At 38.6% G+C, this 18,107-nt stretch overlaps 3 protein-coding genes across 4 annotated transcripts; 2 read left to right on the top strand and 1 right to left on the bottom strand.

The window, feature by feature from the left end:
- The first annotated feature begins 464 nt into the window (after positions 1-464).
- hmox2a (heme oxygenase 2a) lies at positions 465-3,596 on the top strand. The gene is made up of 7 exons (XM_026169272.1): positions 465-578; positions 1,130-1,241; positions 1,359-1,476; positions 1,867-2,034; positions 2,181-2,504; positions 2,618-2,750; positions 3,050-3,596. Exons 2-7 carry the CDS (start codon positions 1,150-1,152, stop codon positions 3,175-3,177), a joined length of 963 nt encoding a protein of 320 aa, XP_026025057.1. The 5' UTR covers positions 465-578; positions 1,130-1,149; the 3' UTR covers positions 3,178-3,596.
- A 2,182-nt stretch (positions 3,597-5,778) lies between these two features.
- tmem186 (transmembrane protein 186) lies at positions 5,779-7,839 on the bottom strand. The gene is made up of 2 exons (XM_026170312.1): positions 7,742-7,839; positions 5,779-6,994 (listed from the first exon to the last, which is right to left on the bottom strand). The coding sequence occupies exons 1-2, from the start codon at positions 7,742-7,744 to the stop codon at positions 6,329-6,331; spliced, it is 669 nt and encodes a 222-aa protein (XP_026026097.1). The 5' UTR covers positions 7,745-7,839; the 3' UTR covers positions 5,779-6,328.
- Positions 7,840-7,886: 47 nt separating this feature from the next.
- Positions 7,887-16,361, top strand: gde1 (glycerophosphodiester phosphodiesterase 1). Of its 2 annotated transcripts, XM_026170311.1 has the most exons (7): positions 7,887-8,103; positions 8,221-8,540; positions 9,284-9,459; positions 11,098-11,203; positions 11,968-12,060; positions 14,232-14,443; positions 14,765-16,361. In XM_026170311.1, the coding sequence occupies exons 2-7, from the start codon at positions 8,271-8,273 to the stop codon at positions 14,910-14,912; spliced, it is 1,005 nt and encodes a 334-aa protein (XP_026026096.1). In that variant the 5' UTR covers positions 7,887-8,103; positions 8,221-8,270; the 3' UTR covers positions 14,913-16,361. The 2 variants fall into 2 exon arrangements, with proteins under 2 accessions (XP_026026096.1, XP_026026095.1); XM_026170310.1 differs by having other exon boundaries at positions 7,887-8,540.
- Positions 16,362-18,107: the final 1,746 nt, after the last annotated feature.

Here is an 18,107-nt window from a genome sequence, read left to right as displayed (position 1 = left end):
TGTGCAACCTTTGCAATTCCAAGTATCGCCTTATGCTACCAGTAGTTACAGATGAAGACGGTAAAGAAAAAAAATGTCAGTGACCTCCACTTGTCAAACCATTCCTGTTTTGGGCATTGTCTGTTTGTTGCTGCTCTAATGCATCTGCTTTGAATTTCATTAACACCAAAGCAGCTGAAACTGCTAGTCTGCTATTTAGCTGACCAGATGAGTATCACAGAGGTTTAATTGACTGTATGCATTTTTGAACAGTGTATAAGTAGGCTAGAGTGTAAGTGCCATCATATACACCTATCTTCAATTAAACCACAACCCACAGGAGCTAAACAAACAAATAACCGAAATACGTGACTAATACGTGACTAAATTTAAGCCGTTGTACATCAATAAGGATAAATACCAATCAAGAGTATCAAAACAACAAACGAACCTTTGATTGGTGTATAAGCTGAGGACTTAACCAATCAGAATGCACCTCAACTAAAGGGAACCCACCGATTGGTTTGTTGTCACGCGTGCCCCGTGAACGTTGAATCCTGCTGTTTGGGGACGAGCAGTGCAGGCGGTGTTGTGACAAGGTGAGTTAGCTTTTCATTGTCGTATCCCTAAAACATTGTAATAACACGCTGTTTGTGTTTGTGTTCACACACACAGAGCGGGTCTTTAACGTGTGAGCAGCACAGTGTAACTATAACGGTAGCTACTTACGAAACACACGTACGTGCAGCGTCAGTTTTGTAACTGTTCCCTTCAGATGTCAGCTGTGGCTATCGGCCTCTGTCTGTGAAATATTTCTCCCAAAACTAAGGTTTTTAAGAAGATGCGTTAAAGGGATAACACAGTAATTCCTTCACCTGGCGCTTGATCAGCTAACAGGGAAATGTGGTGCATTAAAGGACACAAACTGCTTTTGCTGTCACGTTAGAAAGTGATATTGTAACCTTGTAAACAGGCTGTTTAACCGTAACCGTATTAGGCTACACAAGCATATATATTTTTTACTTTAAATAAATAATTTTAACTGGTGACAAGTTGTTTATTTTGATGATTTAAATCTTTTCTTTTATTTCCTGCTCGTATTTGTTTTTCCTGTACATTTTTCTTTAAATATCTGCCTTTTCTTATTAAGGGCAAAATATAACCAGTATAATGGAAAACGAATTCCCACCAGAGCCCAACAGTGCCAAAAAAGGAAGGGCAATGATTGCTTTGGACGATGACAATGATGATGAAGTTCTCAGGTATGAAGAAAACAAAGTAAATAAGCAGCAATTTATCTTTGCTGCTATTTTGTCATTCAGATAAACGGCTAAGTGTTCTTTTGTGTTGCCCTTCCTGTCCGTTTCTGCTTCACCAAGTCCAACAGACCTGTCTGAGCTGTTGGCCGAGGGGACCAAGGAGGCCCACGACAGAGCAGAGAACTGCCAGTTTGTAAAAGATTTCCTCAGGGGACGCATTAAAAGAGAGCTGTTTAAGGTTTGATTTTTCACTATATAAAGGCAAGAATTAAGGCAGCTAAAGTTGTGAACCAGTGAAAGTAATGAACTACTGCACACAGGAGAGCGTCACACAAAGGTCTTCAGTTTGACCCTGTATATTGAAAGTGCTTAGAGACATAGGCCTACATTTGGTGTTGTCAGTGTGATAAAGTCTCGATCTATGCTTTGCCTTGGTTCTAAGGCATGATCAGAAAAATGCTGCCAAAGAAACTGGCAAAATGTGAGCTGTCTGGAACATCAGTTTATCAAATAAAATCATATTTCACCATTTAACTGTATATTATGTCTAACAGTTTCTGCTAGATGAAACACTTTATGTCTGACTCTGACCCACTTATTCTCCCCTCTTTCCTCCCTCTGCTGTCAGAGAGGCACAGCAGCTCTATATTTTGTCTACTCGGCTATGGAGGAGGAGATTGAGAAGAACAAAGACCATCATCATATCGCTCCAATCTATTTCCCCGTAGAGCTGCACCGGCGTGAGGCCCTGGCCCAGGACCTTGAGTATTTCTATGGAGAAGACTGGGAAAACCAGGTCAGTAGGAAGCATATGGAGGATAAATATGTCAGTCCCAGAGAATGCTGGTCTTTTCTGGCACTTAAGTTATGATTATACAGGTATCATCATCCCAAAAGCTGTATTTAATCAACTGGACTTTCACAGTTGTTCTCTCTCTTCAGATTAGCCTCTCTGCAGGCACCAAGCCTTATGTGGACCGCATCCATGAGGTGGGGGAGAAGGACCCAGTGTTGTTAGTGGCCCACTCCTACACCCGCTACATGGGTGATCTCTCAGGTGGACAGATCCTTAAGAAAGTGGCACAGAGGGCTTTAAAGCTCCCCTCAACAGGAGAAGGTCTCAATTTCTACCAGTTTGAGGGAATCCACAGTCACAAAGGCTTCAAGCAGCTTTACCGAAGCAGGATGAATGAGCTGGAACTGGACGCTGAGACCAAAGACAGGATTGTGGAAGAATCTAATCAGGCTTTTGGCTTCAACATGATGGTGAGGAAACTGCTTATAGGAATTATACAATGTACAGCAATTTGCAAAAAGGTGCATTGTTTGAAAGATAAATTTAAAGTTAATAAATATTTAATTTTATTATTTACAAAAAGGTATTCACAGAACTTGAAGAGCTTGGAAAGACTATCAAAGAGGAGGTCCAAGATGCAGGGTTTGGACACAGTCATGCAGAGATGATGGAGGGTGGAGATATCAACAAGTGTCCATATTATGCAGCTAAAATGGGTAAGAAATGCATCCCCTTTACTGTATTTATGAAATTTTGTTTCTTGCATTTCATTCTGCAGATAGAAAGTTAAAAATTTGGTGCTCAGTTTGATAATAGTTTATAGACTTGCCTTTAAAAGATTGGACAGTGTCATCATGGACTTCAGTTAAAAGGGATCCTTTTAACTGTGGGATGTCTGAGTGCAAAGTGTCAGACCATTCATAGCTACAAAGTTACATGAAGTACCTAATTCAATTATCCTGTTTTTTTTCCCTCCTTTTTTCTGTGTTCTCATCTTCATGTCTCCTCTGAACAGCTGTTAGTGGAAATCCTACGCATGCGTGCCAGTTAGCCATGACACTTCTCAGACATCCGCCCTGCCAGGTGGTTCTGGCTGCCTGGATGGCCGCCCTGGCTGGGTTTACTGCCTGGTACTTTATGTGACACAGCTTTCTACTTCAGAAACAGCTTATGTCGGTGAAAGAGCTTTTGCAGTGATGCAGTTGTTTGAAAAGCTATTTTATGATGCATGCACTTTGAGTTAAGCGACACTTTATGGATGTAGAAATATTAAATGCATACTCTTCTGTTATGTTATTAAAATGTTTTTGAACAGTTTTAGTGTTAAGGACTCTTATGAGAGTTGAACACTTGAGGCAAAGTAACCAACCAAGAGAGGACCTTGGTCAGGGAGGACTGTAAATATGCAATAGATTCTAAAAACATGTTTCCACTTTGTTATGGTGGAGTTTTTATTGTATACATTTAAAGATAAATACAGTAAGGTGTGCAAAGACAAAGGAAGAAAAATCTGTTTGAATTCCTTCTGAAGCAACTCAACATTAAAATATTTTGTGAACTAATTCTGTTCTTTGACTTTTTATTGGTCAATTGAAATGTTTAAAGATTTTTTTCTTTCTAATATAAATCGTTTCTTCAACATTTGCATCTGCTATGTTAAAATTCACCAATACTTTGTATGGATCAATTTCAAATCATGTTCTGTGACATGAAAAACATGAAGGAAGAGAAACAAACAAACAAACAAATGTATAAAAGCAAGAGAAAGCCAACAATCCACCCCAGAGGCACATACTGATGAGTCAGATTAAACTGAGTGAGTGCTTATAAATCACGTATTGCGAGTGTTTCTATTGAGTTGATAGGATTGCTGCTGATGTGTAGAATTCACTGGAAACATCTCTGCAGAGTTTTAGGCTGAGAAAGTTCTTACAAATGAGTGTAACTGAAGACATTTGGATTTGAAGTGGACACAAATTTTAATGTTCATGTTTTTTTTACCTGAAACACCTGTTGTCAAAACGATCTCTACACACTTAACAGCTTTTGTGGAGCGTTCACTAACTGTGTATCAGGTGCACAAGAAGCCTTCATTAAGCAGGATGTAACTAAGCTTTGAGCTCAATCGTCATGGTCAAACTGACGGGAATGTTTTTGGAGTTTTGAAGGTTTTTGATGCAAAAAGATCCCTAAAGTTCAAACAATTCATTTTGCACACACCATGAATTTTTAAACCGTTTTTGGAAATTTGTTTCCCCCTTACACAATGAGAAATGAATTCAGCATATGCATTATTTCAGTTTTCATTAAAGATCTTGAGTTCTTGCAAGCACGAGACACACTTCTCCAAACTTTTCTGAAGTCAGCGATTTTAAAGGATTGCATTTTTGTCATTTCATTTCACCCTGAGACTGAAGCAGATTGGTCTGCTTGCTTCAGTGCAAACATAGTGTCATAAATAGCACTTAAATAGACATGGAAAAAAATAAAAGTAGGGATAAGAATTAAAAGTGCTACGTGGAAAGATATGTGCATGAGATATACATGAGATATATACATGAGAATAAGAATTATGAGTGCTACGTAGAAAGATATATACATGAGTGCAGGTGGTGATCAGTGCCAAACATGGAATGATGCAGTGACACAGCGTAGGGTCATGTGTTAGTGGTGGGAACAGTCATATGGTTATTGTTCATGTGTCCAACAGCAGAGGGGAAGAAACTGTTCTTATGGCGAGAGGTTCTGGTGTGAATGGACCGGAGCCTCCTGCCTGAGGGGAGCAGGTCAAACAGACTGTGTCCAGGGTGAGAAGGGTCAGCTGAGATCCGAGCTGCACGCCCCAGTGTCCTGGAGGTGTACAGGTCCTGCAAAGATGGGAGTCTGCAGCCAATCACCTTCTCAGCAGAGCGCACAACACGCTGCAGTCTCTACCAATATCCATTTACTTTGTCTACATTTAGTCCTTCTGAAACACAAAACATGTCGTGTTTTTCATCCACCATCACATTCACCAGACAAACCGTGCCTCTCTTCTGCTCTGTTCTAATATTATGAATACAATCGTTATCCAAATGATTTGCAAATTTCATGATTGTTTAATTTTTGTCACAGTACAAAAAATAATCCAATCAATCTGGAACTGTCAAGATATGTCAGTCTGGACCGAAGTGGTTAACCAACGTTACATTCACAGACCTCCACATGTGGCTAGCTCTGTTAACGCTGCAATTTTGAACTTCTAGACAAACTAAAATCGGTCCAGGTCCATAATAACAGCGTGAAAGCTGTTCTTTCATGAGACACGTAGAGTCACATGTTTTTTGTTTTGTCTTTTTCAAAGAGGAAATAAAAAGCTTTGTGAAGCTGTGGCCATATGTGGCAATATGTCCATGATACATGTTTGTGCAGTGCTTTTCTACTGTTTCTGAGAACTCGGAAAACATTTATAAAAGCTCTTTATCTATGATACACACGCCTTCATATTTGCAAATCACTTTGACATGAGCCAAGAAACCTGGATCAAATCACCAGCTGGTAGTTAACCCGCTCTACTTCTATTTCTGGATGTCAGAAAACATCTTAACCAAGATAGAACTGAAAACTCACAGGTTCTTAAAAACTCAGCAAGAGAAACTGGTCCCAAAGTGACATTTCTTTGAACCAAACCTGAGGCAAAATGTGTGAATAATTCCCTGTTTCTACAGCCAGGATGCCCCAACCCTAGCCCAGTCAAAAACAATGTTGAAGAATACTTTCTTTAATGCATTTTACACAATAACAGAGTTTTTAGGTTTACACTTTAACCTAACACACAAAAAAAATCAACATCAGGAGGGGATAAATTCTTTGGAGCTTGCAGCAAAAAGGACATGTGGTGTCTGACCTGTGGAGCTATCCTATCATGGTCTGATGATGCAACATGACTATTCGGACAATGTTAGGCCAATCTCACCTGATCTTTTATTTCAGCTGCATACATAGTCACCATTTAGTAAACAACTGTTAACCTACCACAGACCAGATTTTTTTTTTTTAATGCAATCTTAGTTCTCAACCTTAATTAAGATTAAAAAAATAATAATAATAATAAACCAGTAATTTATCAACTGTGGATGATTCAGATCTATGTCAGCTAAAATATCTTAGATATAAAATATAACAGCAAGCGTCCTCCACTGTATAATGTGTTTTCATTTAGAATATTGTTCATGGACAATAGATGCATCTCTTAATATGTTATGTTTTCATAATACTATTCAGAATACCTCACATTTTTTTTCTAAACAAATAATCATTTTAAACTTCCAAACACCTTTTTAAAAGCCTGTTCATCCACCACACGTCCAAAATGAGTAGAGAAATACAGAGTCTCCTGACTGCTGTATCTCTTAAATTTCAGTATGGTCTCATTTACGGAGTCCCCTGTGTCTCCAATGGTCATGACATCTGACACCGGCAGGTACATATCGTGGCGCTTTCCCCAGAAAGTGAGGTGGGACACTTTGAGGGTGGTCTGAGACGGATCCAGATACATCATTCCCACCACCCTTCTGAAGAAGTAACTGGCAGTATACAGCATAGCACCAGCAAACAGAGCTATCCCTGTCGTGTAGCTGACAAGAAAGGTGGAGGCAGCTCCCTGAAAGTAGAGGACGTACACCGGGGGCAAGATGACCACAGTTATTGCAGTTTGGAGGAGTTTGAGCCTGGACACAGCTCTAAGGAGCTTAATGTATGGCAGGGTGTAAATCATAGTGTACTTCTCTGTGGACACATCCGAGTATTTAACAAAGGCTGTGATTTTGGGGATAACAGGTCCATGTAGGTGTTGCTGAATTGGCCTGAGACTTTGTGAACAAGGCTGCAAACTGGAAGGTGTTCGAGCTGCGGGCAGACTTGATCCTCTGGTGAAGGACAGGACGTGGGGAGTTAATCTGCACCGGAGAAGTGACCTGATCTGTAGATAGATAAATGACATCAAACAGATAAATTCAACATGACATGTTTGGAGACAAAACTGTTATTATGTTGATGATATAGAATATAGAATATTTGATTAGCTAACATCTATGAGAACAAACTGACTACACCACTTAATAAAATAACTCCTGGATCAGCCAACTGATGCATCAAAAATTAACTTTAACACAAACCAAGACAAAACGTACACAAACACCTTAGACTAGATCCCCGTTAACAAAATAACTTTAAAAAAACTGCAAATTCTCTGTCAGTATTTCCTAACATAGTTCATCAATACTGTACATATGGTCTTTAACAATAAAGCTGGCTTTGATCTTGCAAACCTTCCCCGTCACTCTTGCTGCTATCCTCCCGTCATATATCACCTCTGGCCTTCATCTCCACCCACTCCACCCTGTCTGTACTCTCTACTTCACTTATTTTGTGCACTGTACGTTGTTATTGCAGTAATATACAAAATATAATATTGTGCAGTTGCTTAAAAAAATACAAGTGGTATACCCAGACGAACACTTGCAGTATATGTACAGCAGCTGTTGTGTAGCCGCTGTGTGGAATAAAACAACCTGAAGGTGCACATGTCTTGACTGAGCTGTCACCAATGACTGTAGAAAACACACAGCCCTGGCACAGCACTAATGACCTTCTGTGGCTAAAAATTAATCTTACTGATAATAAAAGTCAATGCTGGATAAGAGTTTGGATATAAAACGAGGCTTACCATGATCAGAGACCGGCTAAATGAAAGAAAAATGCAAAAACAAGAAAGATGGATCACCAAATGATATGAATGGGAGCTAACAGGAAGCAGTTATGCGGTGCAACCCGGATGTGCTCACCTTTAACGTCTCGGGGGTTTTTTGTTAATGTTTATTTAACTTTTTTTTTTTATGTTGTTCCGAGACATCCTGTGAGAAAGCTGTCAATCATCGCTCTGTGACAGCTCAGTAAGAATAATAATTACAATTTTATTATAATTTTGAATACATCAAATTCATTTTGAGGATGTTAGCTTAAATGCGGAAGCATCCACCGGGAAGCGTAAATCAGCAGTTCTCTTCGAGTCACGGGGACTGTCTCTTGGTAATGAGTGTTTTATCGCTGGGCAAAACATGTTCTTATCTCATTTAGGTCGTTTAAAGAAACTAAAATTAGGACAGTAAACGTCCCACACCTTAAATGCGGAACATTTCCTGCCAGGTGCTATCTTCTGCTGTGGGACAGGTGGAGAAGACAAAAAGAGGACAACGATGCTCCAGCTAGGAGATGAAGCCACGCTGTACTCCCTTATCTTCGTGGGGATCCTGCTGGGGACCCGAAGCCCGGTGTGGACAGTGATCATCACCGCCTCCCTCTGTCTCTTTCTAGCAATGTTCCGCTTCCCACAGGTACCGTCCAGCCGAACCCAGAAGGTACTCCACCCAGTCAAGGGCACGGCGGGCACGGGCAAGGTGTCGGTGATCGCTCACCGGGGCGGCGGGCACGATGCACCGGAGAACACGATAGCATCTATCTTAGAGGTGAGAGAATGAGGTGGGGAGGGTTTTGGAGCGATTATCCTTCATTTGCCCTTTTTTTGTTATGGCCGTGGTTGCAAGGGGAACTACTGCGACGTCTTTAACTTCTGGTATTCACGCCCAGTTTGTATCTGGACAACTTACCAGCACAGAGAACATGCATTTTAAGGCCACCACTCTTCCAGCAGCACCTTGTATCACAATGTTATCAGCCAGTTCCCAACTAGCCAGCCTCGTTTAACTAATCTGCATGTTGAGATAAAGTAAAGATGTGTGAGTAATAATTAATCTAATAGCATCTGGATATGAGTAGTCCCATGTATTGGTTTTTAATTTATACAAATAAAGATACCGAATACAGACCACATGTTTATATCAGGTGTATATGAGGTGCGAGTGTTCTGAGCCAGAAATTTGCAAGTCAAAAATACACCTGCTAGTGCTTTTTAGTGTACAGACTTTGTTGCAATGGTGTACACTTTCGAAGAGTATTTCTTAACTGTGATATACCCCCATTTATAGGTCAACACATAGAGAACAGATATACTCAGTTTGCTAGTCAAGTAAAATTTTCTTCAGATGGATCATGGCTTTATGGCTAATTTTGTTGTATAGTAGTTGCAAATTAAGCTGCAAAGTTCATAAGGAAGGTAGGAATGACTTTTGGGTTTTAGGGCAGATTTGTGATCACCAACTCCATCTGAAAAAACATCAAGTGCAGACAAAAATTGTCTGTTCTGTTGTAGGCCAGTAAGAATGGGGCGACTGGTGTGGAATTGGACCTGGAGTTCTCAGCAGATGGCGTCCCAATACTGATGCATGATGAGACCGTGGACCGAACCACCAGTGGGTCAGGATTCCTCAGCAAGATGAAAATGTCAGAGCTGGCTAAACTGGATGCAGCTGCTAAACATCGACTCAGGTAAGAAAGAAGCGTATAGTCAGGAAGGCGCAAACAAAGCACACGGTAGTGAGGTGCTTTAATGTGATACAGGTTCTTCCACACTAATATACTAGCAGGTTTAAACATCCACTGAAATAAGGTAATTTTCCCCTCGAAGGGAGGACGTATGTAATCCGCTCAGTTTGTCTGTTTGTTAGCGGTCTAGCGTACACAGAAGCCACAACACAAGATTTAATTTTTAATTTTATTTTGATCAATTTGAGGTTACAAGGTTACACCAAATGTGAAATTCAGTAAAAACTTTGTTATCCACAATTTATAATCTGTCTTTAAACTTTAAAGCAATATACAAGGCATTGTTAGAAATGAGTACCTAGGTGGTCGAGCATTTCACCTTGGCCTTCACTGCGCATGGAGAGAGCTGTACAACACAGTTTTTTTTTTTCAATGTGACGCCATATGATGTCACAATGACGGCATAAAGTTTTGCAAAATCACACACTGGATGATTATATCTTATCTTAAAGTTGTTACAGCTTATCAATGCCAAAGCTTTCAGCCAGTTCTGCTCCAATCATATGGGTAAAGATAACAAAATACACAGATTCTAGTGTGTAATGTTTCAAGGTCAAAAGTCAGGGTCACACAAATAAGAAAATATTTCAGTTTCTACTGGATCATATCCAACGTTTAAAGTAATATATTAGTCACTGGGGGGCGTATGCATTTTTTAAACTTTAACTTAAATGACTTTACAATAACACAGAAATATAAAAATTATATACTACCATATTAACAATGCTCACTATTCCAACCAATTTGTGCACTGTACCACTGGCAGCAAAACACCCCCGGAGCATGATGCTACCTACCACCATGCTTGACAGATAGTACAGTGTTCTTAGGTTTGAAAGCTTCTCCGTCACTCCTACAAACACATCTCTTGGCATTGTAACCAAAGAGCTCAATCTTTGTCTAATCAGACCATAAAACTTTTGTTTTGAAGGCTTTTGGTTTATCCATGTGGACAGCTGCAAATTGCAGTTGAGCTTGAAGGTGTCAATTTTGGAGCAGTGTCTTCTTTCTTAGTCAGCTCCCTCTCAGTCTATGCTTCACTGTGACACTGGTATTCCAGCAGTTTCCAGTTCATGACAGGTTTGAGCCTCAGTGGTTCCTGGGTTATTTCCTCTCATCTAAGATGGACTGTGTGTGTCTTTGTCCAGACCTTGGCAAAGTGGTTACACATCTGAATAATTCATGCTTATGTATAAGCGTTTTAAACGAATAATTTCAGACTCTTAACAAGAAGTTCATAGGTTTTTGCTTACACAAACCCCAAATTAACCCATTTACACACATGTTCAAATAATACTTTCTCTATGACAGTTTGATTGTGCTGTGTTAGATAAACACTATTTTGCCCGAGGACGGCATGTAGATTGGATGTGCCAAGGATCAAATATCTAACTGAAAGATATAGCCCAGGGAAATATCGGAGCAGGTAAACGGCGGAGAACCGGAAACTTATGCTAGATAAGAGTGAACGAGTATATAAGTGACTTTGGCAAACTGTGTAGTGAGACGTATGAAAGATCACTGGCACAATATAAAAAGAAATCCAGTTAAAACGAGCCTTACTTGTTTTATTTCCACCAGGGACAAGTTTGCAGGAGAGAAGATCCCCACCCTGGAGGAGGCAGTGGAGGAATGCATCAAACTGCAGCTAACCATCTACTTTGATGTCAAAGGTCATCCAGATGAGGTAACGCCAACAAAACTGCCTGCATAACTGAGAGATTGCACATCATCATCGTCACAGTTTGCCCGTGTTGATTTTAGTGATGGCTTGATACAAACTGATCACAAGTCTGCCATTTCTACTTTTTTATTCATTACCAATAGAATGGCACTATAATACATGTCACCACTCTATTAGTTACACAAAACTAATCATTAAAATTAGTTGTGGCAAGCCAGAGTCATACCGGGGAATATCCAGAGAAGAGAAACACTACTAACGCTGACGCACTTTAAGACGTCCAGAACACATGTTCCAGGTTTGTCTGTACTCAAACAAATAACAAACCCCTAAAACGCACACGGACACACACACAGCTTCTCACAGATTGAGGACAGCACCACTGATAAGCAATGTTTTGTTTGTGTGGTAACATTGTGCATGCTGTTAGACGTTCCTTGTTTGTTTGCTCTTTAACAACCAAATGTAACTTTGTTTGTGTTGGCAACATAAAAACTGAGCCAGGGGCAGTAGTCTCTTAGCTTAAAGTTAGGGTATTCACTCAACTCCTTAAGTGCAGCATTTGCACGTTTTTAAGGAAGGGAAAGCTGCAGTTGTGGTTGGAGGCTCACGTACTGACATTTATGATTTGCGGGCCCGTATGCCTGTGCATACACAGCTGCTAGTTACCACCTAGTGGTCGGAGAGGAACACCCACAAGCAAAAACATTAAATCTGCAAACAGCTGAATGACCTACGATAACCATTTGTTTCTTCTTCCTACTCAGGCAGCCGCAGCTCTAAAGGAATTGTATAAGAAATATCCGGTCCTCTACAACAGCAGCATTGTCTGCTCCTTCGAGCCCAAAGTCATCTACAGGGTAAGACGGCTCATATCTGAAGAGTTTAAAGCTTAGTTCATGTCAGTAAACACACTATTTTTTCAGGGGGGATTTTTCTCTGTGGTTTTCTTCATACGATCTAGTCCAACTAGAGGAAAATTACAATTTAGAAGAAAATACACCGAGGTAAACTAATATGTAGTATAAAGAATCAAATTCCAGACATGAAGAGTTTCTGGTGACTGTCAGGTCACGTAGCACCGTTTGTTCCCAAAGGGGTAATTTCAACGCTGCAATTACACACCCTTAAAAAGTACAAAAGATAAAGATGCACAAAGTTCAGACAGTTTGGCTGCACACAGTGAAACAAAAAAAACACAAGAAGAAATGTAGAAACAAGTTTGTGTGGGTCAGCTTATCTTATTTATCCTACATTAATTAACTTCTGCTATAAACTAGAAGTTCAAAGTTCTCTATGCATGATTATGAACCCTGACCACTTTCAGAACTTTTTTTTTATTTTATTTTTTTTAAACTTGCAGCACATTGGCAACGTGGTTAACGCTGTTGCCTCATAGTATGAAGGTCCTGGGTCCAAATCAAGCATTTGGCCCGGGCCTTTCTGTGTGGAGTTGGCATTTTCTTCCCATGTCTCTGTGGGTTCTCTCTGAGTACTCTGGCTTCCTACCATAGTTTTTGGGGTAGGTTAATTGCTGATTCTAAATTGGCCGTAGGTGTGGATGTAAGTATTCCTCTGTGTTAGCAGTGCGACAGGCTGGAGACCTGTCCAGGGTGTGCAGGGTGGCAGCCGTTACAGGCTCCAGCCGCTCCGCAACCCTGAGTAGGATAAGCGGATATCTGTGTGTTACACTTTGCACCTCCTAGACACATTTAGGTGATGGATTTTTTTTTTTTTTTCTTTTATTAGTAATATAAACATACAAACAAAATGCACCATATATTACAGATTCAGAGAATAAACATTTCTTACATATTAGCAACTTTCATATATAGTGAAAATAAAATATAAAGATGGGGTCACATTTACCAGATTATTAACTCACTAAATCAAAATCTTCTACAAAGGAAACAAAAAAAGCAGCCTTTTTCTTTTTAACTAAAGTCAAAGATTTAACCAACAGGTTTAGGTCGTTTTTCCAGTGAGCCAGTGTTGGTTTAATCTTAAAAAAGCGACATTTATGTATAAAATACTTACACAAGATTAATAACACATTAACACCATAATTAGCTTTCTTTTCTTTCAAAAACACTCCAAACATTATCATATTTAAGGTAAATGGGGTAATTTGAATCCCACTGGAATAAAGCCAGGTATGAAAATCCAACCAAAATATTTGTATAAAATTGCACAAAAAGAATAGATGGTCCAAATCCTCCTCTTCTGTTTCACAAAATACACAATTACCCGTTTCTATTTTGAATCTATCACTAAGGAGTCTATTTGTCGGGTAAATTTTATTCAAGATTTTAAATTGGACTTCTTTCCCTTTAGGAGGGATAGGGAAGGTGATATAATCAGTTCTTATTTTTTCAATTTCTTCCCTTTGGAAATCTTTTAATATGTAATTACGTCTAAGTAAATTTGGAGAATAAAGACTCCTTAATGAAGATCTAAGAAACTTATTGTTGCATTTAACATCACAAAATCGAATACCATCTATATATAATTGCCTTAACTTGGGGGAGATGTCAGAATATATTATATCATTTACAACTATGTTTTTAAGTGACAATGGAATGGATTTTATAACCCGATTAAATTTACTTTTAGAACATTGGATATTAAACTTTTGGCAAAAATCTTGATGTCCTAGAACATGTCCTTCCTCATCTACAAAATGGGCAATTGCCCAAACACCTTTTGATAACCAATCTTGAATAAATTTAGGTGATGGATTACAAGACTAATTAAACAGTATGAGCACACAGCTCTTAGTGCCTTAGCTCTTGGTTCCTATTTTCATTCATTTGTTACCAATTAAAGTGAACGCTAAGATGACCTGACATCAGCTGACATGTGGCTCAAAGTAGTTTACAGTTTTAATTGTAGTTATTTTTGCACAGTCTAAGAGTTAAGTTAAAAACGTATTGTAATAAATAGTGTTGACTCAGAAAGAGTGGGGAAACAAATACACAAATTGCTTTCTAACAAAACAGCATGCTAATGTTCACCAACACTTTGTGTCTAGATGAGACAGAGTGACCCAGATGTGGTCACGGCACTGACCCACCGGCCTTGGAGCCTGAGCCGGTTCGGGGACGGTGCCCCACGTTTTTCATCGCTGTGGAAACATCACTGGATGACTGTCATGGACATCTTGTTGGACTGGGCACACCATAATGTTTTGTGGAAGCTCTGTGGCGTTTCGGCGTTCCTGATACAGAAGAACTTTGTCTCACAGTGAGTTTTGTAGCTGGAACATACAGTGATATATTCTATATATGCGTTAGATTTCATTAGAATACAGATGTGTTAGAGGTACATTTCAATGGCACTGCTAACTGTCTTATTCCATGCTCGGGTTTATTGTTGTGGATCATCAATAGGAGGAAATCTAAACATTACATATATTTGTATATATTAAGTATCTCACTTTTACATTTATTTTTTTTAAGTTATACCAAAAAAGTTATCGTTGCTTTGTACTCATCCTTAAAAAGTTCTTTTTGGGTCATTCAGACCAGATGAACATCACTCACCGATTGTGTGTCCTGTCTGCAGGGACTATGTGCAGTACTGGGCCCAGAGGGGTGTCGAGGTTGTAGCCTGGACCGTCAACACACAAGTAGAGAAGGAGTATTACCAGGAGGTGCTAAAAGTCAACTACATCACAGACAGCATGGTGGAAGACTGTGACCCTCATTACTGACGTACACATAAATCCACTCCACAAAATGTTGGCATTTATTAAAGATAAAAGAAACTGTCACCCATATGTAAGCTCAAGCAAGAGATCATATACTCCTTTTATTTCCAAGAAGACTGTTTTTCTATGGGTGTATGTTTCCTGAAGAATTTTAACTGGGCGCCATAACAAAATACAAAGTAACAGATTTTATTACGACTAAATCACTTTAATAATGAATAATGATGAACTCGCCTGTTATATTTACAGACTTGTTAATGCAAGGTGCTGGTAATATGTGTCTATAATAGACCTGCAGCAACATGATGTATTCATCCACTCAGGACTACATTGGGGGTTTTGGGGGGGGGGGTTTGTTTGTTTGTTTGTTTGTTTTTTGTATGTTTGTCATGTTAGTTGTGTTTATACAGTCTTTCAGATAATGCAGAGCACTGTGTGCACTTTTTACTCACTAAAATCTGAAGAAATCTACCTTGAGATGATTTTTTTTTTTTGTCATTTATGACATGTGAATACTACTTATTAAAGAAACATACATAAATGCTTTATAGAGCAGCATAGACAAACTAATAATAAGTAGGCTTGGTGATTACTTATGTTGTTAATGTATGGAGAAAACAAACTTTTGTACTGTACTGTATATGAAACCACAAGGACATTTATGAGGGATCAATTGTGGCACAAATACACGAATGGAGTTAATGCATGGCTTTGTGTAAGGCTCGAGTGTTACCAATAACACAGTGCCTGTTTTTAAAGAGTAAACCATTTTTTAGCAGTATGACAGTTTTGTAACTGCTTTACTTGAATGGGTAAAAACTAAAGTTAGACGTTGCTTGATGTTGCTGTTTGTCTGGAAAATCAACCTCGTGCTTTTGCATTTCATATATGCTGAATGTAAAGTAAGCTGGCTTTACTTTTTTTCATCCCTAAACTTGAGTGTAGAATTTCAAAATGTAAATTACACAATTTGGTGTTGCCGTAAGGCTTTAAATGACTTTAATAAGCCTGACTGATTCTAGATTTTTGGGGCTAATGACTGCCAGATTTTGGTGGTCACCACATTCTAGTATCTGATGATATCATTATATCTATACACTGTAGATATTACTTTACAACAGAGGTGGACAATTAATTTTCCTAGGTGGACATATTAGAAACTGGAACGGTTTTGGAGGTAAAATAGATATAAAATTTTTACTCAACCATAAAATCTATTTTTACTAATCAAATTGCTCCAAATAACAGGAAAATGCATCAACAGTTTAAAGTAAGGTGACACGGACTCTCTTGTGAATAACTACTTGATTTTTTATTTTTATTTCTTTGTAATAGTTGTGGGAATGTAGAGCTGCTTGGCAGACTGAAAATGTTGGTCTGTCATGTTCTGTGTCGTTATGTGACGGCTCTGGACACTAAAATGGATCAATAAAGGTGAACGGTTTGAGCTGATATCTTGCATCGCATCATTCAGTAAACACAAAAACCTGGACATACTGTCTCAGGAGAACATAAAACTGTTCAGGTGTAGTGTAAAAGCTCATGCATTCACTGTTTGGCCCTGCTGTTAATGCTAAGCTTGTGTAGTGGGGACTGTTGATTATTAGCTTTTGGGCCTGCAGAGTCAGACGATTGACCCAGATAGCGCAGATGAATGGGGGTTGAGTGAGAAGTGTAGTGTTGGATATCACCCTGGTTAAGCCTGTCTGAGCCGCTTCTTGTCCCGGCTGATCTTCAGTTGCTAAATGCAGAATTTCAGCTCAGGCAGTTTGGAGGCACTCAGCTAATTTTTATCTGAGCAAAAGAATCAGTTTACCTGCGTGTTTAAAAAAAAAGAAAAAGAAAGAAATGTTAGATTTCAGGTAGAAATTATCAAAGGATAACAATGACGATAAGTCCCCAGAGAGATTATGGTGAGTGCCAAAAGCTGATTTAAAAACTAAAGCCCTATCCTTGTTAATAGAGGTTTTTTTTAATGCTCACAATTGGTCAAACATTCGTAATAATTGTCTAATAAATATTTTTGAAGTGTGTAACCAAACCTTCAAACTGCACCAAAATGTAAGTTTCCTGTCAGCTTTCTTTATTACTGTCAAAGCGCCTGGAGATCTGCGAATTTGGTTTAATAGGTGAAAGGTGAGCGCTTCGCGGCTCCTAAAACCCGGCCTGAGGGGCGTTTAGTGACGTCACGCACAGGCGGACTAACCAGAAGTAAATAGAAACAACGCGACCGGAAACACAGCAGCTCCGACTTCAAAATAAAAGGCTTTTCAAAGTGTGGAAAAATTTTAAGATCCCTAGAAATAAATGCAATTAATTAATCGCAAGGTTAGGAAACAGTATGTAAATATTAAGTTTAACACAACAAAAATATACTTAAAATAGCATGAAGCTCAGTGAACTAGAAAACAATGAAAAAAAAATCTTAAAAAGGTCAAACCTAATCTGAAATAACTATACAATAAAGTAAAAGTATACTAAAGAATAAAGTATAAGTATAATAAGTATAGTAAAAGTCTAATATACATGTACATTTAAACTCTAAATTCACCATTAAATAATAATGGACTATGTAATAAAAAAGTGAATAATAAAAATAATGGAAAGGTGTTGTTGTGTGTAAATCTTAACTATGTATAATTTATGTTGTTATTATAACTAATTCCAACTTAATTAAAACTATTAATTAATTTAAACTATGATACGTTTTATTCATTTTGTTAAAGTAATACAAAAGAGAATAATTAAATGGAAAATCTAAAATAAAATACAGTGCTGTGCAAAACTTTATTTTACTTCCAAGGACCCAGGTTTTCTTGTAATTATTATTTACAATTTGTGTCTTTTTTCTTTTTCTTTTGTGGTCCTGAGCAATACTTCTCGGGGCTTTTTTAGATCTTTTCTTTGGATAGTGGCACCTCCTTGACTCATTTTCAGTGAATAACCAATTCTAGAGGGATGTTTGATGAGAAGAAGACAAAACGCAAACAGAAACACTTGAAAACAACTGCTTATGGAACATGACAAGAAGCCCAATGACCACAAGAAGTCAGACACTAGAGGAGTATATCCCTAGAAGTCCATGCTCTGTTTGGTCCAGATCTTTACAACATTAGGCTGGGTTTTTAATGTTGTGGCTAATCAGTGTTTAAGTGCATAGTATTTGTAGCTGCATGATAATCAATAGTATATAACTGT

Source organism: Astatotilapia calliptera, chromosome 6, assembly GCF_900246225.1.
Source record: "Astatotilapia calliptera chromosome 6, fAstCal1.2, whole genome shotgun sequence".
In the NCBI taxonomy this organism is placed as follows: Eukaryota; Metazoa; Chordata; class Actinopteri; order Cichliformes; family Cichlidae; genus Astatotilapia; species Astatotilapia calliptera.
Note: the sequence above shows the minus strand (reverse complement) of the source record. Positions and strands in the feature narration are given on the sequence as shown.